The 23,528-nt window shown below is 45.4% G+C and overlaps 1 protein-coding gene across 5 annotated transcripts in view; it reads right to left on the bottom strand.

Moving 5' to 3' along the window:
- Positions 1-23,528, bottom strand: part of FRMPD1 (FERM and PDZ domain containing 1) — a 142,614-nt gene that overhangs the window by 2,980 nt on the left and 116,106 nt on the right. For all 5 annotated transcript variants that reach the window (XM_043565628.1, XM_043565627.1, XM_043565630.1 and 2 more), the window contains 10 exons: positions 20,781-20,888; positions 17,058-17,153; positions 11,958-12,083; positions 10,749-10,868; positions 9,580-9,716; positions 8,351-8,477; positions 8,111-8,206; positions 6,022-6,204; positions 5,044-5,191; positions 2,457-3,263 (listed from right to left, as the gene is read on the bottom strand). In XM_043565628.1, coding sequence (XP_043421563.1) covers positions 2,457-3,263; positions 5,044-5,191; positions 6,022-6,204; positions 8,111-8,206; positions 8,351-8,477; positions 9,580-9,716; positions 10,749-10,868; positions 11,958-12,083; positions 17,058-17,153; positions 20,781-20,888 — 1,948 coding nt within the window. The remainder of the gene's footprint in view (positions 1-2,456; positions 3,264-5,043; positions 5,192-6,021; positions 6,205-8,110; positions 8,207-8,350; positions 8,478-9,579; positions 9,717-10,748; positions 10,869-11,957; positions 12,084-17,057; positions 17,154-20,780; positions 20,889-23,528) is intronic.

The following is a 23,528-nucleotide window of genomic DNA, read 5'->3' as shown; positions in this document are numbered from 1 at the left end:
TCCAGTCTCCAGGCCTGGTTACTACCTGTGTCTAAACCAGCTCTTCACCTTTGCTGGAAATTCTATAAGCTATCTGACATCCTTCTAACACTCTTGATTGGTGCTTATGTCAACCCAAGTCAGTCAGTACCAGCGGTATCAGTCAGCACTGGCCTACTGTGCTGGTTCAATGGACCGGTGCTTATCAAGCTCCCAGAACAAGGCCTGTGCTAACAGTGGTTCAGTGACGGGAGCTGCTACCACTACTGTAGTTATTGTCACTACATGTGTGAGGATTCCGAGGGAGCTTTCTCTTGACAAAAAGTGTCATGACTCAGTCTCAAGTGTGGGGGGTTTTGTGCATACCAGGATGGACCTTTCTTTTTTTTTTTTAATGTTTTTAAAATTTATTTTTTGAGAGAGAGTGCAAGCTGGGGAGGGGCAGAGAGACGGGGGCCAAGGATCCGAAGCAGGCTCTGACAGCAGCAAGCCCAACGTGGAGCTCAACCCATGAACCATGATATCGACCTGAGCCAAAGTCGGACGCTCAACCGATTGAGCCACCCAGGCACCCCCAGGATGGACCCTTCTGAGAGAGAAGCACTTTGTGATGAAGTCTAGGGAATAGGCCAGAAGGAATCAGGTACATAGTATAGCACTTGAGAATCAGAGGGCTCTTATCCTCAGATCAGCAGTTTCCAGTCTGGCTGCATCTTATTAAAAACGTTATCAACTCTAGGCTGCTCTTCAGGCCTCTTTAATCAGAATCTCAGAGGCTACAACCTAAGAAGCTGTGGTATTTAAACCAGGTCCCTTGGGTAATTATGATGCCCACCCACGTTTTAGAGCTGCTGCCCTAGGCCACCTATAGCCATTCACCAAGGGCATTTCTGAGGCCTAAAAAGGGAGAGACTCCCACAGTGAATCAGGGCTCAGACCAGAACCTAGCACCTTATTGGCTCCTTGTGAAAAAAGGGAATGTCCAGTATGGACTTTATTTCCTTGGCTAGATTCCTATATGGGAAGGCCTTGACTGATGGTCTCTGTTGTGCCCCCATTTTGAACCCTGCACAATGGTTGGCCCAGCTGGGCAAAGCTGGGGGGATGGATGGCAGTTGGCTGGGTTCTTTGGAGAACAGTGCAAATCTGCTCATAAGTTTCTCCTTCTTTATGGGCACAGCCAATTAATGAACTCAGGGTAGATGGTAGAGAATTTGTTTACTCATTTAGCAAAACTGCCACCAAGTACAATGTGCTGGGGACCCAGGGGTGAGTGTATAACACACAGTCCCTATACTCTGAGGAGTTCTTGGTTTAGTAAGGAAGAGAAATATCAACACAAAAGTCACACGAATAAATATACAATTACAGGCAGTGCTAAGTGCGGGCAGGAAGCACCCAGGGTGCTATGAAAACACATGAAAGGGATGGGGAGACCTGCCCCAGTCTTGGCGCAGTCTGGTTGACGTTTCCTAGAGGAAGTGAATTTCTACGTGGGGCCTGATAGATGGGTAGGCACTTGTAGCCAAAGATCAGGGTGAGGAGTGTTTCAGGCGGAAGGAGCAGCACGTGTAAAGGCCAGAGGTAGGAAAGAACTTGGCACTTTTAAAGAACGGTAAGGAGGTCTGTGTGGCAGGTATGCAGAAAGAGGGCTCAGGAGGAAGGAGACAGAAGGGGACCATGTCACAGAGGACCTGGAGGGGCCTCACAGGGGCTGCTAAGGAGCTGGCCTTTCTCCCACAAGCAACGGGAAAGCACTAGAGGGCAGGAAGCAACAGGAAAGGGCTGACCCAGAAATAAATGAGCTGCAGCTTCCCCAGCTCCTAGTGAGTGACTCATCATCAGTGTCTGCGTGCTATTCTCTAATTTTTTCCCTTCAGTATATGGTGTGTGCAACTGTGTGTGTGTGTGTGTGCACATGTGTGTGTGTGTGCACACGCGCGTGTGTGTGTGTGTGCGTGTGTGTGTCCTGTAAGGATCTCACATCAACTCAGGAAGTCACTCTATGTGGAACCGGAAAGAAACATGACCAACAGATCCCCGGCCTTTTCTTACGTCTGAGTCCCTTAAGGGGCCACCAACAGCCTATCAGGTTCTTCTTACTTCAAAGCCCCATTTAATATAGAGTCAGGGTCAATAATGACACAGCCACTTTGCCTCCGCTGAGAACTCCTGTCAAACCCTTTTCAATACAAATTCTGTCCATCTCACAAGGCCCAGCACATCTGCCACCTCTTCTGGGAAGCCTTTCCTGATTCCCACTGTTGAATTGGTGCCTCCCATCTCTGCTGGCCCACAGTTCCCCGAACCTCCCTTGTACCCCTGACTTGAAGTTATGACACATATAATTTGGTCCGCTGAGCCCGGGTGGGCCTTCTCAAACAAGGACAAGGAGCGTGATTCAAGTTTGGTCCCTGCCCCTGCTGGGTATTCAGAAGCCGCCTGGAGTCTGTGCAGACCTGCTGGGGAGGGCTCACCTGAGAGGGCGTCTGGGGGTGTGAGCTTGTCGGCTGCGTCATAGTACTCCTCATCTGAGCTGCCATCCTCAAAGGCCAGAGGCAGGTGTGGGCCCAGGGCTTCCAGAGTGGAGCTGGGCTGGGCCTCCATCCAGCCCTGCTGACCCCAGGCTGCCAGGCCCCCACCCTGCCGGGAAGCTGTGCTCTCTGAGCTGTCGCTCTGGTGGCTGGCCAGGGAGACACTGGAGCACAGGCTATAGTAGTCTGTCCGACTGTCCTCATATAGCCTGGGGTCCAGCCGGACCGCACTCAGTTCTGGTCCCCAACTGAAAGTCTCAGGAGCGGGACTCTCAGAAAACTCAGTCTTCTGGCATGGAGGGTTGGCTCTCTGGGCCAGGTCCAGGAGACAGAGGAAGCCACTGGTTTCAATACTGCTTCTCTCCTCTTGGCTGTTGGAATCAAGACTCTCTGGGAAGCCCGGCGAGCTAGAGTGGAAGAAGCCAGACCTGCTGGAGGAGCAAGTGTCCAAGTCATCCTCTTCTAAGGCATCCATGGATTCACTGGAGCCACTGGTCCTGCAGCCTCGGCTCTCCGTGTTGGCTGAGTCGGATGCCTCCGACTCAGCACTATCTGTCATGCTGCTGGCCCCGGAGGTGCTCGGGCCCCTCCTGGCCACCTCAGGTGTGGGGCTGTCCCCAGGAGGCTGCTCCTCTTTTATGAGTGGTCTGCAGGGGCCCAGCTTCAGCAGGTGTCTGTCGGAGAGAGGCTCCAGCACGCAGTCCACTTCAGAGGACTCCTCAGAGTCGCTGCACGCCCTGGATTCATAGCCTGTAACACAAGGGACACCGGGGGTTATATTCAGGAACTGGCAGAGGCTTGTGTCCTCCCACCCTTACCCTGCCTGCCCTCCAATTCTCCAGGGTGGCTGGCCCAGATCATGCTGTACTGGCTGACACAGGGCCTGTGGGTCTCCAGATTCCATGTTCTCCCCACACATCAGGGCTCCTTTCCCACATGTACCTGAACTGCCTAATGGGGACAGGGTTACTTCTGAGGAGAGCTATGTGTTCATGGAAGCATGGAGGGTATGTGGCTGGATTTCACTTTGCTACAGGCAGCATCACCTAGGTTTGCTAAGCCCCTCCTCAAATCCCAGCTCTGTCCTGTCTGGGCATCAAAATCAGATGGGGAATCATATTTAAAAAATAAAACAGATCCTTGGCCCTATCCCTGGTGTAATAAGTCAAATATCTAGGGAGTGGGGGCTGAGAATCTGTATTCTTAGCAACTTTTTGTGGGATTCTGAGGTGGGTAGGCTGGCACCATTTTGAAGCCCGGCCTTGGGGACCCCCTGGTGCTATGGAGCTTTTAGGGCGGTGAAAACCCAGCTAGCTGCTGGTACTCAGGAAGGATTCATGGTTGGAAGGATGGGGGCATTGAGCCAGGCCTCCAATCTCTCTTCTACCATTAGCCTCCAGAATGATCTTTCTCAAAACTTTTCTCTGTTCACATCACACTCTACTTAAACCCCCTCCATGGCATCCTCTGCCTACAGGGAAGAGTCTAAGCTCTCCCACGGGTTAAGGCCTCTCACAGAGCGGCCCCAATTCCTCCTCAGCCTGGTCACCCCCTCACAGTGTGGCCCCAACCCCTCCTCAACAGCCTGGTCATCCCCTGAAGGCTTCACATGCTCCAGCCACTATAGAGAGCTTCAACAGATCATGACCTTGCCCTTGGTGTCATGCACCTGCCCCAGCAGTACTCCCTCCCGCCAGCAGACCTTTGCAATTGCTGCCACTCTGCATTGTCTATCTGATTAGACTCTAAGGTATCATCCATGTTCATAAACTGCGTTAAAACCAAAACAACAAGTACCAAAAACTCATCACTTCCTAATTATTTTTTACTTCATCTTACTATCATCTGATCTCTCGAGATTATTTATGTCTATTTGATCCAAATGGAGGAATGCTATATAATGTTATGCTACTGAGTATCTCTTCCCATCTCCACATTCAGTGACATCATATTGTAGTGGGAGTGTTTCAACATTTATCAGCAAACCAGTGGGAAAATGCTGCATCAATAGTGCTGAAGCAAAAGCCTGATAGAAACTGGGAGCTGGCCTGGGAGACTGATCATCTTATCTGGCCTCCACTACCTCATTTCTTATATATGATTTCGACTCCCTTCTATATCCAGGTATCCCCTTTTTCTAAACATGTAAGGTTGAGAATTTCTATTATAATTCAGGAAAATGCAAAGAGCACATACACATGGAATAAAAAACGGTCATCTATACTTTCTGAATAAATGAATGACATGTTTTTTGCCAGTAAATAAAGACAAAATACAGTGGATTTTGGAGACGATTTTAGGAAATACTACAGGGAATCAGAGACCTTCAATAGCGTATCTTGGCTTTCAGGGACTCTCAGATACATATAGAAAACTTCTCCGTTTAGGACTTTAGAAAAACCAACTGTTCACCAGGAAATAAATGGAAAAATAGCTCTCATCCACCTGGGTGGAAGTCTCAGCTCAACTCAATTCATCCCCTTCCCTTAAGGCTATGAAAAGGGCCTGTCCTTACTGGAGCAAGCCTCACCTTCTTCAGCAGATACCCGGTGCACCTGTTGTTTGTTTCCTGGCCAGAGGAAAATGGAGGTAACTGGGTCAACAAACAGCCTGTAGTACCCAGCAATCAGGCAGGCTAGGTCTTTTGCACTGTTGGATTCCAGCAGCAATGTCAGAACCTTTGAAGTTAAAGAGAGTTCTTAGATAAAGGGCCAAGGGATAGTGGCCTCAGTCTGAAGACTGACAACAAGGCCATGTGGGGCCAGTGAGAGATTCCAAGTAAATCCAGCCATGGCCCACAGGCAGGCCTCCTGGTATCTCATATTCTCATCTGCAAGACTTGAAATAAGCATACATGCACACATACACACAACCACACATACACTCACTTACACACAGTGGGTTCCTCCCATTGAATCTCTATGAGGTCTCCTGCCTCTTCATCCCCTAGTCCAGCCTCCCCATCCCAACAACCCCACCCCACCCTGACCATTCATACAGTGAGGCCCCTTCAAGACCTGACCTGGAAAATGAAAAGGAGAGCAAATGGAGAAGGAAGAAGAGGGTGATGAGAAAAATGAAGCACCACCTTGAGCCCATCAGAATTAAAGCAAAGGAAGGCAGGGTAAATGTAGGACCTTCCAGAGAGGCCCAGGAAGTACCCCGCATCATTTATCCATTTTAATTGCTGCCACTCAAAACTCTTGGGCAGCCATTTGGGTCCCATACATGAGATAAAATTGTGTGGTGCTCCCATCTAAGTTTCTGAACCCGTCAGGAAAGTATATAGTCCAAGCTCAGTTTACACACAAAAATTATCTTAGGACCCTCCCAAGAAAACACACCATGTTCATTATTTTCCTTTTGATGGTACAGGATGGACAACTCATCCTCTTAAGCAAATGCTGGGTATTAGACTTTGTTCATATCTATACTCTCGTAAACTACCCTAGAATAATTTAGCCCCAAATTACAGAAGTTGGATTCCAATTTCTTCCCCATGCATTACCTTGACATCCTGAAGATACACTTTGACCATGCTCACTTTCTCAGACTCTTCTGTCAGCTCTACACGGCTGATGTTTGCAAACTCTGCCAGTGTGGACATGATGTTGAGTTTGCTACTGATAATTTGGCTAATCCCATACTTGGCTCCAACTAGAAGAGCAATGTAGGATTCTCTATCCTGTAACTGCATTAGGGTGGAAGAGGAATTAGTTTTCATTCACAAGCTAGTGAAAACACATTGCACATGTAAGACACGATATCCCTCTTGGCCAACTCCTTGATTTTGATTTCAGGTCCTCCCTCACCACCTCTTTCCTAGACTACTAAATTAGGCAATAGCCTAATCTGGGCCCCACTGACAGCTAAATTAAGTATAAATCTATCTCCCACAAGACCCTTCACAATAGAGAGCCAGACCATGGGGCTGTTACCTGTTCCACAAACACAACCTGTGCTTTCACACCCATGTGCCAATATTCATGCTGTGTCCCAGTGAAATCCTGACCCCTCTTTAAAAGAATCCATCAAAAAATAAAATAAAATAAAATAAAATAAAATAAAATAAAATAAAATAAAATAAAATAAAATAAAATAAAATATAAAATAAAAAAAAGACTCCATCAAAACCTACTGCCTATGGAAAACATCCGCTTGATCTGTCTCCTCAAGCCAGAGTAGTCCATTTCCTCCATGTCGTTCCCACCCCACAGCCTCTGCACAGCTCTGATAGCACTGAGCTGTGACTTCTTACCATAATTATTTGTTTTCAAGTGTTGTACTCAGGTTCCCTGGGAGTCCCTAGTGTCCAGCAAGCATCCTAAGCCAGTTCAATGTGGCTGGCTTCTTCTCCCATTACCAGTTCTTACCTTAGGTAGGACAAGTAAAGGGAGACTGGGGACAGGAACTTGGCAGCTGGGAGAGGATAGGATTGGCCCATGGGAAAAGTAAAGTTGTACCTTTAAGCCTTCCTTTCTGTGGATCTAGTCTCCTTTCCAACCTTTTGTCACCTACTCGTACAAAGACGCAACTATTTTTCTCCTCCCCTATCGGATGCTCTTCCTTTCTGTCAAAACATTGATTCCCTTTTTCCACCTACATTGTTAGGTCAGCAATCTGATTAATCTGACCCATCATTGTAAATGACTGAGAAGCACACTAAATATACTGAAAGGAGCTTTGTTTATATATATATATAATATATGTATATATGTATATATGTATATATATATGTGTGTATATATATATATACACACACACATATATATATGTATATGTATATATATGTGTATATATGTATATATAAGTACATATACATTTATATATGTACATAAATCTCTAATTGGCAAATTGTGTGGTTTTGTGCTGGAGGGTTCTGGGGCTGCCTAAGTGGAGTGGGGGAGAGTTCCCATAAGATGCAGCCCACCAGTCACAGACTGCTGAAAAGCACAGAGCACCAGGCCCAGGCTCCAAAAAGAAAGCTGGGGGAGGAATGAGTAACAAAGGAGACGGCTCTTTTGCTTCTCTTTTCCCTTCTCAGATCCACCCGTAGTTCTTCCCTTATGAACAATCAGGGCCACAGCCTGGCAGTCAATCATACATTTTCATATTTCTTTCATGATTTCCAATTCTTCCACTTCGCCTTTATATACCCAAAGTGCCAGAGTAAACTCGTCCATTTCCGTCCCCTCAGAATGCCTTTCCTCCTTACTGAAATCTGGTCAATCCAACCTTCTCGCTTTTTCCGAATCCGTCCTTCTTCCCATACTCAACCAGAAGCCAGCAGCGGTACCCTCTGTCTTCAAACTCCACAGCAGTAGTCCTGTGCCTTTCTCATTGCCTCTTTTGTCTGTTGGGTACTTTGTTTCATCGTTTGAGGGTGGAAATCATGGTTTTTTGAGTTCTGCCTCCCCCAGCATCTGCCAGAGGGCTGGCACCAAGCATGATACACACTCCCCAATGGTGTCATATTTCACTTCCCAAACAAATACCTGACAGGTCCTCAGGAATTTTAGGCCAAAAGATACACTGATCTTCAGAGGACCTCTAAGTTCCCTTCTAAGAGTAGAGATCTGCATTTCTGTCATACATACCATTAGAGTAGCATTAAAGATTTTTCCACCATATGTCTTGAGTTCCCCAAGGATCTGTAGATAATTTAAACGAAGCTGGGCAGCAGAAATAAGTTGCTTAAATAGGAGGAAACAAAGACTTAAATTAGAGTTATTCACTTGCCTAAAATCCACACAATGTTGAAAATGCTTTCCCTGAGGTTTCACAACAGACAGCTGGGGGAGGGGAAGGGTTGGTGTCATCAGAGGCCACAACATTACCTTCTGTCGGGGTTCCAGCAAATTCTGGTTCCTCTTCATGTGGAAGCTAATGGCTTTCTTGATGTCTTTGCCTTTCATGTTTCGGAGTAAAGTTGGAGATATAAAGTTCTCTATTCCCCAGTCCTTCCTGCCATGAGATATCGGAGACACCATTTTTACAGTGCACCCGGCTCTAATGAAGAGCATAATTACACTTCATTCAGGAACTTAGTGTTCCCAGAACACTGCAATTATGAGCCTCTTTCTCAACAGAAGAATCTACATGTATACATAAGTGTGTGTAAATATACATAAAATGCATTTATAACTTTATGTATTAAATATCATATATTTATATATACTTAATACGCATGCACTCTCTCCACAAAAATCCCAGCCATTCAGGAACTAAGCCCCACTTATCTTTCTGGGAGCTTGTTGCTTTTGGTGTGGTATGATACTCTGTTAATCAGAAGAGATCTCAATCTTTTTTTTTTTTTTACTATAATACATATCAGAAATACTGATCACATATGTATAATACATTCTCACACAGCACCTGTGAATCCTTGAGGTTATGCTTCAGAATGGTGCCAGCCTAACAGCCTCAAAATTCTCCAACAAACTGGATAAGAATACAGATCCTCAGGTCTCATTCCCTAGAGATTTAACCCAGTATTTCAGGAATAGGGTCAAGGATCTGTTTTATGTTTTAATTATGATTCCCCATTTGATTTTGATGCCCAGACAGGACACAGTTGAGATTTGGTGAATGGCTTAGCAAACCTGGGTGATGGTTCCCAGAGAAAAATGAAAACGTAGCCTACGAACCAGGACGTGTTGGAATCCCACGACTTGAAACTGCTCTAATAGGAATATAATACCACACAACTGGTTCACACAAGATTAATTTCCAAGGCATTTCTGCCCTCAGAAGAGCTTTACACTGATGTTGTCAACGGATATCCCAAGACATTCTCTCAGGAACTGGGAATCTACAAAGGGATCCTGTGTCATTCTATCTGCAGTTGGCTTCTGCCCCCAAGTGCGCAGCCAGATTCTGACATCTGGGGGAACTGGGCTGGGTCCGAGACAGTGGGGAGGGAAATAGATGGAAAGACAACAGACAGATGGGCAGGTTGGTGAGTATCATCTTTCTGTGGAATCTGGCCATCCTGGCCAGGGGCCGGCCAAGTTATAAATGCAGCCGAGCTGCTGTTGACGGCACATAGAAGTCGCCTGCCACTCACTCTATGTACTTCAAAGAGATCTTCTGCGGCTGGGCACATGCGTAGATCCGCTCCTGGATGTGCAGGGCTGCGAGCCGGAGCGCGGAGCTACATTTCATTTCTACCGCAAAGCGCTCCTGGAGCACATCACTGCAGCTCTAGAAGAGATTACATCAGAGGAATTGGGAAACGAGAATACATGGATTGTGTTCCTAGTTCTTTCAGGCGAAAGGCTCTGAGACCCGGCTCTGCCAATTCTTGGCTATGTGACCTTGGTTGACTTACTAAGACTCTGAACATTGGTGTCTTCTCATTGCTTCTCAAGTCTACCTTACGCTGTTTCTGTGAGGTTTAAATTAGATAACGTATGAAAGGAGGCATAAGGACACAGCATTACACAAATATAAACTAGTTTTGGTATTATTTGCTGCCATCATTTCTGTAAGATTTGGGCAAGTTAATTCATCTAGTTTGAGTTACCTCATTGGTACAATGGCAATACCTTGGAAATGATTCTTTTTTCATCAGCAGAAAAATGACATGATACATCTCACCCAAGCAGGCAAAGGAGGGGGAACACCAGGCTAAGGGTCAAGGAACCAATTTTTGGCTCTGCCATCAAATGCATGGCCCGGGAAAATCATGTGAGCTTCCCAAGACTCCTTTTCATCGTTTCTAAAATAAGGCTTTGAAGGGGAGCCTGGGTGGCTCAGTCAGTTGAGCATCCAACTCTTGATTTCGGCTCAGGTCATGATCTCACGGTTAGTGGGATCAAGCCCTGTGTCAGGCTCTGTACTGACAGCACAGAGCCTGCTTAGGATGCTCTCTCTCCCCCATCTCTCAGCCTCTCCCCCATGCACACTCACTTTCCCTCTCAAAAATAAATAAACACTTAAAAAAACTAAATAAGGCTTTGAAGCACTAATGCCACTCGAAGCAATAAAAAACTGTAGCTCTAAATGTTAGTAGAAAATGTATCATCCACATTGAGGGCTAAGCCTAAATTTCATTAATACGCAGCAAATATCCTAAGACAGCAACTATTCTGAAGGATAATCAAGCCTATTCTTCAGATAAAGATAATCCCTACCAGGGAGTTGCTTAACTGCCTTAAGCTCATGTTCAAAATCACCCAATGTGCCATCTTTGAGAAAAACCACTGTTATTTTAGGAAGGGCAGATCCAGTCACCTGCAGGTAGAGGTATTCAAAGGCCACAGGATCTTCTTTCAGGAGGTCCAGGGGGTCCTTGGGAACAAAACACACCCTGAAGAGGCAGCGGTAGTCATGTGACTCCTCCCTTTCTACCACCTGCAATGGGTAAGGGACATAGTTAATCCTCTAACTGCCTTTGTTCTCACAGCTATTCCACAAAGTAACTTAAAAAAAAAAAAAGGAGATAATGAAAGTCCTCAGAGATTTCAATTTTAGTGTTTCCCAAAACAGCTGCAGACCTTTGCTCTTGACTTTCCCATGGGTATAAAATGTAAAAGGCTCAAAAGAACAAAGTTTCCCACTGACCCCATCAAATTGTTCTCCTTTCCAAAAGAAATATACTTCCAGTCTCCTATATGCCCCTTCAGAGACTGTGTGTGTGTGTGTGTGTGTGCGTGTGTATGTTTCTATATATGTGTATTATTTTATTTTCCACAAATAATAGTATAGTATACATTGTTATATTATGCACCTCACTTTTTTTTTCTACTTCAACTATCTTGGGGATTTCATTTGATTTTCTTTTTCAATGCTAATGGAACAGACATGTTAAAAAGTTGGTATGACAAATCACTGAAAGGCTGAAAGACTGATTGGTACAGACAGACTATGCCCTGCCAATCCATCAGGGACCAGCTTAGGGGTAAGTCTCAGAAAAAGGGCTTAGACCCAGTAAGAAATGCTTCTCTGACTTTTCAAAGATCATCAAGCTGGAAGGAAAAGATGGGGCTCTATTGGTTTCATTACCTTGAGTAAGTCACCTTATCTTCTTTTTTAAGTTTATTTATTCATTTCAAGAAAGACAGAGAGAACAAATGGGGGATGGGCCAAGAGAGAGGGAGAGAGAGAATCCCAAGCAGGCTCCACACTGTCAGAGCAGAGCCCAGTGCTGTGCTCGAACTCACAAACCAGGAGATCAACACTGGAGCCAAAACTGAGTCAGATGCTGAACTGAGTGAGCCACCCAGGTACCCCAGTCATCTTATCTTTCTAAGTCACTATCTCCACATCTGCAAAACGGGACCCCACATACTTCATATGAAAATCAGTCCTGATTTTTGCCCTGTTATCCCCAGGCTGAGTGAGGGCATGAGAAAGTGCTGATGTGCTGAGCCCTATCCCAAAGATTCTGGCTGAGTTGTGTAGCTTGCCCAGCCCGGCTCTCCTCACAAGGAGCAGGTATACCTGCTGGATAAGTTCCTCCTCATGCAGTAGGTGCAGCCGTGAGATGTTGTACTGCTCTTCCAGGGCCAGTGCAAAGTACTCCATGCTTCGGATGGACAGCTTCTCCTTCACAGTGAGGATGATGTCCTGCCAGGCACAGAGAGACATAAGAGTCACCCAAAGAGCAGGCTGGCCCTCGTGCTCAGGCACAGAGCAGGGAGGACCTCCTTGACCTTTTCTCTGCCCCTCGGTGCAGCTGGGGAGAAAAAAGCCTGTGCTGGCTGGGTCCACTGCCAACTCAGGCAGCTGAATCTTCCCAGGCTACATAAGGGACTTCTCATCACCCCTCATGGCCCTACACCCACCACTCCCCTCTCTTCGGGGCTCCAGCACATCCATACAGTCATCCTCTCTCTCATCAAGGTCTCTGGATTCATACTCTCGCTGGAGTCTGCATTTTCAACTGCTAACCAGACAGAATCCCACCACCTACCCAGCTCTGCAACTGGGAAATCTAACATTTCTGAACCTCAGTTTCTTCCTGCAAAATGGATAATGATGCCTCTGTCTCAGAGTGGCTGGTAGGGTGGAATGATAATTACTGCTGAACCATTAGAGTTGCCATGCCACATTCCTCTCCTTCATTCACTACAGTGGCCCTATGTTATCACAAGGTCTTTGCTACCACAAGGCATTCACACATGCTGTTCCCTCTGCCTGGCACACTTTTCCCATCACTCCTCACAAAGCTGTTTCCCTCTCTTTGGAGATGCCTTCTCTGGTCACTGTATCTAAATATGATTGACCCTTCCCTTCTCTGTCCCAAGATCCTGTTTATTTCCCTCATCAATATTTAATATTTGCTTCAATAACAGCTATGTTCTTTAGTAAGAGACAGTATAATAAAGTTAAGTGAATGGGTTCTAGACCCATACCACCACTACTAGTTGTGTGTCCCTGGTTAAATTCCTTACTCTGCCTGAAGGGTACCTAGCAGATGGCAAGTGTTCAGTACATGCTAGCCGCTAATATGTGTTTTCTTGTTTACTGTCTTTCACCCACTAGATGGTAAACTCCTTAGAATATGAACCCTGCCTCTCTTGTGCTCCACTAGATCTCCAAAGCCTGGGGTTCAGTAACGTTCAATAAACCTTTACTCAATGAATCAATAATCATCACAGACTCATTAGCGATGTCCTGCCAAAAGCTCAGGTTTAGTAAGTGCCAAAACTGCAGGTGCTACCTGCTAGTCTGAATCCTCTTTCTACTTGCTCCATCACCCTCCATAACTCACCAGTGAGACCAAGTCCTGAATAATCCATCTAACTCAACATTAATCTAATGCCTGCTTTGCACTGGCCTTGATGGAGAGGCCGTCTCTTGACTCTGTCTCCCTCTCCATCCTCCAGTGTCTACTGTGCCTTGAGCTCACACATTTCTAATTTTTTTTTTCAACGTTTATTTATTTTTTGGGGACAGAGAGAGACAGAGCATGAACGGGGGAGGGGCAGAGAGAGAGGGAGACACAGAATCGGAAACAGGCTCCAGGCTCTGAGCCATCAGCCCAGAGCCCGACGTGGGGCTCGAACTCACGGACCGCGAGATCGTGACCTGGCTGAAGTTGGACGCTTAACCGACTGCGCCACCCAGGCGCCCCGAGCTCACACATTTCTCCACCTTGCAGAGTGGTATGCTAGTGATCATCTTACTGTCCATCTGACCTCTACCTTGCATCTAGAGCAGAGGTCGGCAAATCGCAGCCCATAGGTCAAATCCAGCCCCCTGCTTGGTTTTGTAATTAAAGTTATATGGGAACACAGCCATGTCTGTTTGCTACAATGGCAGAGTTGAGGAACTGTGACAGAGACCCTACAGCCTGTAAAACCTAAAATATTTACTGTTTGGCCTTTTACAGAAAAAGTTTGCTGACCCCTGATCTACAGGGAGTTGTCTAAACCTTGTGCTATGTACTGATTATGCTCTCTTGCTCAAGAATATTCAGGGATACCCTCCCCCACCGCATGGCCCTCTAGGCCAAATCCAAATTCCTCAGTTTAATATTCAAAGCTCTCCAGTATTGGGTGCCAATCCACTTCTCCCACTTGACCTTCTGCTGCCTCTTCCAATGCACTCTGCTCACAAGCCCTCTCCTCTTGTCCAAAGTTCCCAACTTTGGGTCTTTGTAGATGCCATTCCCCATTCCCCGTGGATGCTGTCTTCACACACCGCTCATGGCCTATTCCTGTCAAAAGTCTGTCTATCTTTCCAAGTCAGCCTCCCTGGAGGTTTTTCCTTGCCCTCCAGCTGGCAGGTCTCTGTGCCCCGCAGCCTTACCACACCATTTAAAAAAAATTTTTTTTAATGTTTTTATTTTTGAAGGAGAGAGAGAGAGAGAGACAGACCATGAACAGGGGAGGAACAGAGAGAGAGGAAGACATAGAATTCAAAGCAAGCTCCAGGCTCTAAGCTGTCAGCACAGAGCCTGATGTGGGGATCGAACCCATGAACTGTGAGATCATGACCTAAGCCAAAGTCGGACACTTAGCCGACTGAACCACCCAGGTGCCCCTACCACACCATTTTTATGTCCCACTGTCATGACCCTGAGCACACTGCACCTGCCTCGGTTCACACTGAGTTAGCCCCAGGTCTCCTCTCCTCCCTGCCCAAGCCCCACGCCATGTCTCTGGGCTCCTTTTGGGTGTGACACTGAGGAATTTGTTTCTTTATCCCTGACAGCTCTTCTGGCACACAAATGTTCACTGGGTTGAATGATATATTATTTTTCTAGACTTAGAGAAAGTGGGTTTTCTAAGGTAAAAGCTTTGCTCCCCTTTGTAAGGGAGCCAGGAAGAAAAGTTCATGTCAATCATGAACTGACGGTAAATGTTTTTTTTTTTTGACCCACAGGATTTGTTTGTATCTTCCCTCATGCCTCTCTGTCATAAAGAACTGAAAGACTTGCTTTTAAAATTTTGGTTACTACAGAGAAAGTAAAATTAACCAGTATTCTACCAGCTAAATCCTTGCTCATTTCCCCAACTCTGTCTATCTATCATCTTGGGTCTAACTCCTTTGTGGTGTGTGCTTTTATTATAAATCATCTCAAAGTCTTTTTGGCCACCAAAGCGGGGCTCACTCTAAATAAATCATTCTCTTCCATTCCAGTGCACTTCTTTTAATGTTTATTTATTTATTTTGAGAGAGAAAGAAAGAGAGAGAGAATCCTGAGCAGGCTCCATGCTGTCAGCACGGAGCCCAATGCGAGGTTCGATCCCATGAACCATGAGATCATGACCCGAGCTGAAATCAAGAGTTGGACGCTTAACCAAGGGAGCCACCCAGGCACCCGATTCCAATGCCTTTTTTTTTTTTTTAATGTTTTTATTTATTTTTGAAGGAGAGAGAGACAGAGCATGAGTGGGGAGGAGCAGAGAGAGAGGGAGACACAGAATTCTAAGCAGGCTCCAGGCTCTAAGCTGTCAGCACAGAGCCCGATGCGGGGCTCGAACTCACGAACTGTGAGATCATGACCTGAGCCAAAGTCGGACACTAAACCAACTGAGCCACCAAGGCGCCCCTCCCCCCCATTCCAATGCTTTTAGATCAAAGATGACAGGAGTAGAAACCTTGTCTAATTCGTTTGCAAAACTTTGGTGCAGAATGGTAGCGTGGCAAGCTCTGATGCAGAGTTCAGAAATAGACCAAGTTTGAAGCCAGTTATGAGCTAGTTGACCCTGACAATTTGGGCATCTCTTGGGCCTGTGTTATCATGTGCAAAATGGGGAGGCATTTTACAACGTTACTGGAGGCATTAAAGGAGACAGTACACAAGGAAGTGCCCAGGAAAGCAGACATGTGGTAAACACTTAACAAATCCATTCCTCCCTCCTCTTCCTCCTCTGAGTCTGGTCTTCCCCAGGGCAGAGAGGCTTTCTCCAGCTTCTCCTCAGTCATGCTGAGGCAAGAATTGGATAGGGCATTTGGAGCAGCTCTAGGAATTGCCAAAGGAAGGTGACAGAGAGGAACACTGGCTGTATGCACATATGTGTGCATGGGGGGGGGTACATGTGTGTGAGTGTGTGTGTATGTGCGTATGTCTTGGCTACTGTATGTATAGCTGCCCACCTGAACCCCTTTGTTTGCTTCTTCACTGGAGCCTCGCTCTAACACCATTTACTCTCTTGTTCAGAAACTGTTGTGCCATCCCTTACTCTCTATGAATGTCACTCAACGTCCTCCCCAGCCAGCCTGTGCCCTCTCTCACTCCTCCTAAAAGAAAATGGCCTGTGGTCCAGTGTCATTGGATGGATTACTACTTCCTGGGCAATGCCTGTCTTATTGGCTCTCTGCATTAGTACATGTGCATTAGTACCCCCAACCCCTGCCAACAGTCGTGTCCCCACCTTCCCTTACTGAATTCTTGACTGCCCTTCAAAGCTTAGCTCAGGTCCAGCTGTTTTTTTGCAAAGCCTTCTCTGACAGGAAGGAGCAGATGGTGCCCTTTCCTTTGCAAGCAGAGTGCTTCCTTGTCCCTCTCTTTGCAGACCTTATTTCATCCTGCCCGGGACCTGGGAGCTCCTTGAATGTCCAACCTCCCTCAACTAGACTACAAGCTTCTGGAAGACAAAACCACACTTTACCTAGTCTGTACACCCCTCCCCCGCCCCCCAGAGCACCTCCTCCCACCCATCCTCATACGGAGGAGCCTGTCAAAAAGAAGTTGAACTGACTTCACCCCAGAACAGAATATGCAGACTCTTGGGCCCACTCTGACATACTGCTTGAGTCTTTGGCTGCACTAGTCTTTTGGGTAGCAAATGGGGTCGCATACAAGAGGCAGGGAGTCCAGTGGTTAAGGGTGAAGGCTTACAAGTTGTAATAGGACCTTGGGTACTTCATCCCTCTGATCCTGGATTTCCTCCCCTGGAAGATGGTGATAAAAATACATCTTGCTGGGTGGTTGTACAACTAATGAGATAACACGGTGCTTGGCTTATTATAGGTGCCCAGACCGTGACGGTTGTAAGAGCACCAAGACAGCTTCAGGGCAAGATGCCCGGGGGTCCTGGGAGCCAGCAAATTCTCCTTGGGAAAAAGACTCAGATTTACTCTAAATACCTTCACAGTTGTGTTTGCCTCAAACTTGAAAGCTTTGGTCTGTCCATTCTCCAAGTACAGCTTGAGCACGTTGGGCATACACAGCAGAGAATTACCCTAGAAAACACAAAAGTAGTGTTGAAACTGGCCCTTCCTCTCCCCTGGGTGTGACTAGTCCTCAGCTCCCCTGGCCCTGCTTGGTGCGGAGAGCAGGATCCTCCCTAACCTCCTCACCAGGACGTGGGCTGCTTCTTGGCATTTGGAGATTTCTCCAATGGACCAGGTCTATGTCACACAGAGACAGGCACGCTTCGTTCACTAGAAGTGTCAGATGTGAGAGGGTGGAGAGGAGTGAGCCCTGCTGTGAGCATACTGATGGCATTGCATGAGCCTGAATAAGGCCCCACGGCCATCAGCTGCCACTTCAGTATCTTTGGTTGCTAGCCTTATGTGATACAGCTTAATAAGTCAGATGACAAGCATGCACACTCTCCAAGACAGCCTTCCCTTGGGGAAGCTGGGGGGCTGAATGGGGTGGGAAACTACCTCAGAGTGCCCCCCCCATTTTCCTGCTGCATTCCCAAAGGGCAGAGGGCTGCTCCCCACCTTCACTCATCCCAACCATCGCCCAGGACTTGCAGAATCTCCCAAGGGATTCTGCCACACCTGGAGGGTTGTTTTTGGGAAGGAGGCACAGGAATAATCTGTGTTTGGTAACCCCAAGCCAGCCAGAATCCCTGCAGTGGGACAAGGCAAGGGAATGATCCCTTTGGGCTCAAGAATCCCCCCAGGACTAGCTAGTCTCATAAAAAAGGGACAGCTGAGTGTTTAGCTGTAAATAAAGAGGGCCCTTGGGGTTGGTGTCCTTCCAGAATCGGTGAGCAAGCAGTTCTAGAGTCCCTAAGATCTGAGCTAAAATTGCTCCTAGGTATAATCTCTGCAAAGAGTTTGGGTATAAAGCCCACCCGGGTAGAGAAGCTTATCATCTTTTTGCAAAACAAAACAAAACAAAACAAAATAAAACAAAACAAAACATCCCAAAAAACTGACAGTCTACTTCAGAGGAGAATTATGTATCTTCTGAATATAAGGGCACTTGTATCTTTTAGGTAAGACGCAAACTCATCAGTCTCTATAACTTTAAAAAAGACACAGTATTTTTATGGAGGAAAAAGAGATGAGTTCAGATCCCCATGCTGTGTCACAATCAGGGAGGAGGGATTTCAAACTGCTTGCTCTGTGATCACCTCACTTCTCTGGTTTCAGGTGCTTAGGATGACCTTCACTTCGGATTTCCCAAGGGCAAAATTTCTTCCTTGAGATTTTATTATTTGGGACTTACAAAAAATACCTCCATAACAGCATCACATAACTACCACCATTTACTTTTCTCTAAGGTTTCTTTCAATTTTTATCTATACCTGTAAATCAGTTTTAGAGAGCTGCAGTAATGGAACATGCACAGTTTCTATTTTCACTTTTTATTCAACATGTATTTCATATACACTTTTTTAAAAAAATATTTTTATTTATTTTTGAGCAAGGGAGGGGCAGAGAGAGAGGGAGATACAGAATCTGAGCAAGGCTCCAGGCTCTGAGCTGTCAGCACAGAGCCTGATGCGGGGCTTGAACTCACAGACCGTGAGATCATGACCTGAGCTGAAGTCGGATGCTCAACCGACTGAGCCACCCAGGCGCCCCTCATGTACACTTTTTAATGTGGATTTAATGTTTATCATTTTAATGGACTTAAAATCTTCTATTGATTTGAAATACCAGAATTGATTGAACCATTCCTCGGCCCTAGACATTTAACATTCTTTCCAATTTTTTTCTATTTTCTATTTTATTTATTTGTTAAAAAAAATTTTTTTTAACGTTTATTCATTTTTGAGAGAGAGAGAGAGAGCATGAGAGGGGAAGGGGCAGACAGAGAGAGGGAGACACAGAATCTGAAGCAGGCTCCAGGCTCTGAGCTGTTAGCAAGATCATGAGCTCTGAGCTGGACCGCAAGATCATGACCTGAGCTGAAGTCAGACACTTAACCAAATGAGCCACCCAGGCGTCCCTAATTTTTTTTCTATTTTAAATATCAGTACTATAGATATCTTTAAACACATGAATTTTAATTTGAATTATTTTATAGACTAAATTAATAGCAATGTGAACCTTTGGCCACTTTTTATGGCATTCATTATGCTTTGTTTCTTCCCCCACACAAAAAAGATGAAACCAATGTACAAAGCTACCAGTTAGTGCATGACTGTGGCTACTTTCTCAGCATCAGGACTTCCATTTTTTTTTTCTTTATTTGTCAAACATGCCCACACCTGGTCTTAACCGTTAGCAAAGTTAAGCATTTTGCAAATGTTAGCTTACTATTTAAAATTTTTCTGGTGTCTTATCCTGCTTTCTGGAGGAAAGGTTAACAACCAATTTTATCATCTTTTAAACATTTGAAAGGATGAGTAGGTAGGTCACAGTGATGAACTCTCACTGGTTTTGCTATCTCTGCCTTACGTGGCTGATACAGAAACTTGGTGCTCTGACCCGCAAGTCTCCCTGGAGACACCTTTTTAGAACCCTCTTTCTCTAAACTCCCACCCTTACCAAAATTCTGAACCAGTTTTTGTAGGCAGTTCAGGTCAAACCTGTCTGTACCTGGTCTTCTCACAATACCAGCAAACAGGGAATGGGAGCCATTTTAACACAGGATCCAGGTGATCGGATCCTGGTCCAGGTGATCCAGGTGATCGGAAGCCTCTCACTGGCCCCTTCATGAACAAATCCACCTTCCACTCTCAGGTCTAATGAAGGTGTGGTCTGTTAAGTAGCAGGCAAGGTAGAAAATAAGTGTTCTGGGTGAACCAGTTCACTCAGAACCCTTTGTTAAAATGGCCACCCCTCTCCATGTGCAGGTCTCTATGGCGAGAAGACCAGAAAAGGACAAACTCTAACTTGAAAGTTTCAAAATCTAATATTGATTGCTGAATGCAGAATGGCAATAGTTTCAGGCCATTGGGAAGAAAATGTGTAAACTATGAATAAGTCTTTTATCCAACAGCCCACATTAAAAACATAAACTCCACCAATATTTTCCTTTACAAATTTGTCCTCCCCTAATCCTGAATCTCTCCGTATCAAAAAGGACTAGATGGTATGTTAGAATGGAAAATAAAAGGACTGCAGTCACACAGACCTGGGCTCTTATATCTTCTTGCTATGTGATCTGAGAGGTTAATTGTCTTAAACTCTCTCAGCTTCTGCTTCCTCTTGTGTTAAAATACCTCCCTTGCAGGGTATTGTGATGACCAAGAATTATGTATCCAAAAAGTTTAGATTCACATAATAGAAGTTAAACACATAATGGGCTCTTGGGGGAAAAGAAAGCCAATCAATCCCCACCACTACCATCACTACTATCAATATCAACCTTTAGAGGGAACACTAAGTTTGAAGGTTCAAAATAAGAAATTAGTATTTGCAGTCTGTTGACATTTCATGGGCAAGAGAATGGAGTCACAGAACAAAAGAAAGCCACACCCAGTGCTTCTCTCCCTGGCTCTCCCTGTCCGTGGTCTGCAGGCATCTTACTGAGGGTGCTCAGAACCTCTAGCAAACCCACTGCACTCCCCTGGTATCCTCTCTGGGCTGCAAGATTCCAGAGTCTCAAGGAGGTAGGTGCCAGGAGGTAGCTCACCAGCTTCATGCAGAGTAATTTCAACCCCCTAACTAGTGACGCACCTGGCTGTGTCCACTGACAAGCACTTCCTCAGCAAAGTGCACCTTCACAGGGTTGGTCTTTAGCCGAGCTCTCTTCTCCTCAGTCAGGAAGGATGACTTGGGGACTCCCTGCAAAACATTAACATGACACATTTTAGAACAGGACTTTTGTAAAAGTCATTACACGTCTTCTCATTTCTTAAAAACAAAAGCAAAGCCTCTGACAGCTGTTGAGGACTCAATGAAAACCCACAGAGAAGGACAGCATCTCACCAAAGAACTCTTTCATAAAGTCTATGGATCCCAACCCAGACAATGTTCGTATGTGTCTGAGAACAGTTGAAGATTCAGTATGGTGGTGAAATGGTTGTGTATGACAAAGACAAGAAATGGCCTGTGAACAAGAAGACTCAAGTTCTGCTACTCAACAGTTATAAGACCTAACTCAAACACAAATTATTATGGAAGAAAACCAGTTCTCTGTGTGTAAAATAAGACAAAATAACTCTGTGTGACTTTGGCCAAGTTATCGCTCCTCTTTGGTCTTTAGTCTTCCTATGTACAATGTTAGAGTTGGGTCCAAAAACCTCCAGGGCTCCCTGAAGCTCTGACCCTTGTGATTTATCCTTGGCCCCTCTTTGCTCTTCTCATCTTTTGGGTGTGCTCTCTTTCCCCAGAAGTAGAAAGAGTCATCACAGTTTGGTATGAGTATGTAATTAAGCCTCTGGCTAGATTGTATCAGGTTAAACTGTGACAAAATGAACAGCAACTTGTATGACCTAGACCAACAGGATGTGATGTTCCTGGATGGAATCCTGCTGTGTTATTCCCAGCCTCGCATGCTGTGTTTCCTTGGTCTGGATAGTCCTTTAGGCCAGACTCTAGAATGTTTCCATGTGTTACGAGTTTCAAGATGGAGCTCTGGACCACATATTGTGTAGCTGCAGGAAAAGAGATATAGCAGCAACCAGAGAAACTACTGGAGACAATGCTCATAACCTCAGATATCAACAGACCAATGCCATTAAGTACATGAAGTGAAGAAGTGACCCTGAAGTTTGATATTATAGGTAACTAGAGCCTTGGAATAATAGGGTTCATGACTATGATTCAGTATCTCAAATATATAGTTTTTAAAAAAATTTAGTAAAAGGATAAGGGGAAATAGCAATGTTCCCAGGGAAGAGGTAAACCTGTGTGGTGATCCCTCAACTCCAGAAATTACTTAACCTTGATTTGCTTTCTTCTTCAAGCAGAATGATTTTCCAATCAGAAGAGACAGAAGAAGGGGAAAAAGAAAGTTACAACCCAAAATTGGTGTTAAAACTATTGGTGATAAAACTATTGGTGATAAGTTCTTTGAATGAGTTCAAGACACCTGTACCAGTGAAGCTAGGGGATGAGAGACTTGGTATCATCCACAAAAGAGAAAACAGAAAAAATATTAGGAGACTAAAGCTGGTTAATTATCAAATTTCCCAGAAAATGAACATGGAAGATTAAGGAAAACACAGATTGGTAAAGTTTGTTATTATTTCTTGGCAAAATCCAAGATAAGAGGTGGTCAGAGAGCTTTTTAGTCATTGATCACTAGTAACCAATATGGTGTTACCAAGAATAAGTCAGAGACAACCAAGTTCATTTTTCTTTTGAAGATGGGATTCCAGATTGATAAGGCAGGGTCCTGTGGATATAGTAGTATTCCTTCATTCTTGCAAAATGTTTGATAAGGTCTCCTATAATCCCCCTGTAAAGAAGGCCAGATGCAGAGCCATTAGGAGGATTCAAAACTAGTTGACGTGTTCTCAAAATTGTCCTGATATTTTAACTAAGCAACTCAGGCTCCCTTTGGCTCAGTCTCCATTAATGATGTTTATCAATGCCTTGGATGAAATCAGAGAAAGTGTACTTACCAAACCTGTGAATGAAACAGAGCTACAAGGTGTCATCAGATATCAGGCAGCAGAAATTTGGGAGGAAAGATGAAAAAACAGGAAATCTAAAAGAGATGTGTGGGAAACTTGAGGAGCAGGTGCCGCTATGGGCCAGAGGCCAAAAAATCATGAAGAACAAACACAAGAGGGTACAAGAAGGGCTTGACAGCCCTGATGTCCAGAGCTGAAGGGAACAGAGTAAAGTGACGGGTTAAAGTGACAGGTAAAACCATCACTGCCCTAAGATTCAAAGGAATGAGAAATCAGGGGCAAAATGGGGGGGGGGGGGAGATGCAGAGAGAAAAAGAATCCATGGCGGGGCGGGACAACTGTTATCATCTTCCACCTTGGAGACAGCAATCCTGCAAGAGTAAAGTCCAGAGCTGGATCAGAAAAGAAAATCAACTGGCTGGGTAATGGAGGAAGTCAGAGAAGCGTGGGAAGAGGTGGATCCCTGGCAGGAAGTGAGAATGAGTACAGCTGATGACAGCATTCCAGTTCTGTAATTTCTGGATGGTACAACCTCAGCGTGCCAGAACACTGGGCCAAAACAACATGATTTGACAGGAATTGATGTGAAATGTGGCACTGAGGATCAAAAAAATCAATTGCACAGCATGGGATGGGGGCTTAGAAGCTATTCATTTGAAAACCAGCCTTAGTTTTTGGTCAACCATAACGTTCACCCAAGCCAAGAGTGTGACTGGGCCTACTAAAATCTTAACCCAATCTTGGGCTTCACAAGTGTATTTGGTGCATGTTGGAAATACACTCTCTGTTCCCTGGGTACTCTCACCAGTTGACCGTAGGTGGAGCTGTATTCCTTTCCGGGTGC

The sequence above is a fragment of the Prionailurus bengalensis genome, chromosome D4 (assembly GCF_016509475.1).
Source record: "Prionailurus bengalensis isolate Pbe53 chromosome D4, Fcat_Pben_1.1_paternal_pri, whole genome shotgun sequence".
Taxonomy (NCBI): Eukaryota; Metazoa; Chordata; class Mammalia; order Carnivora; family Felidae; genus Prionailurus; species Prionailurus bengalensis.
The sequence above is the reverse complement of the archived record's forward strand: the minus strand, read 5'-3'. Positions and strand labels throughout refer to the sequence as shown.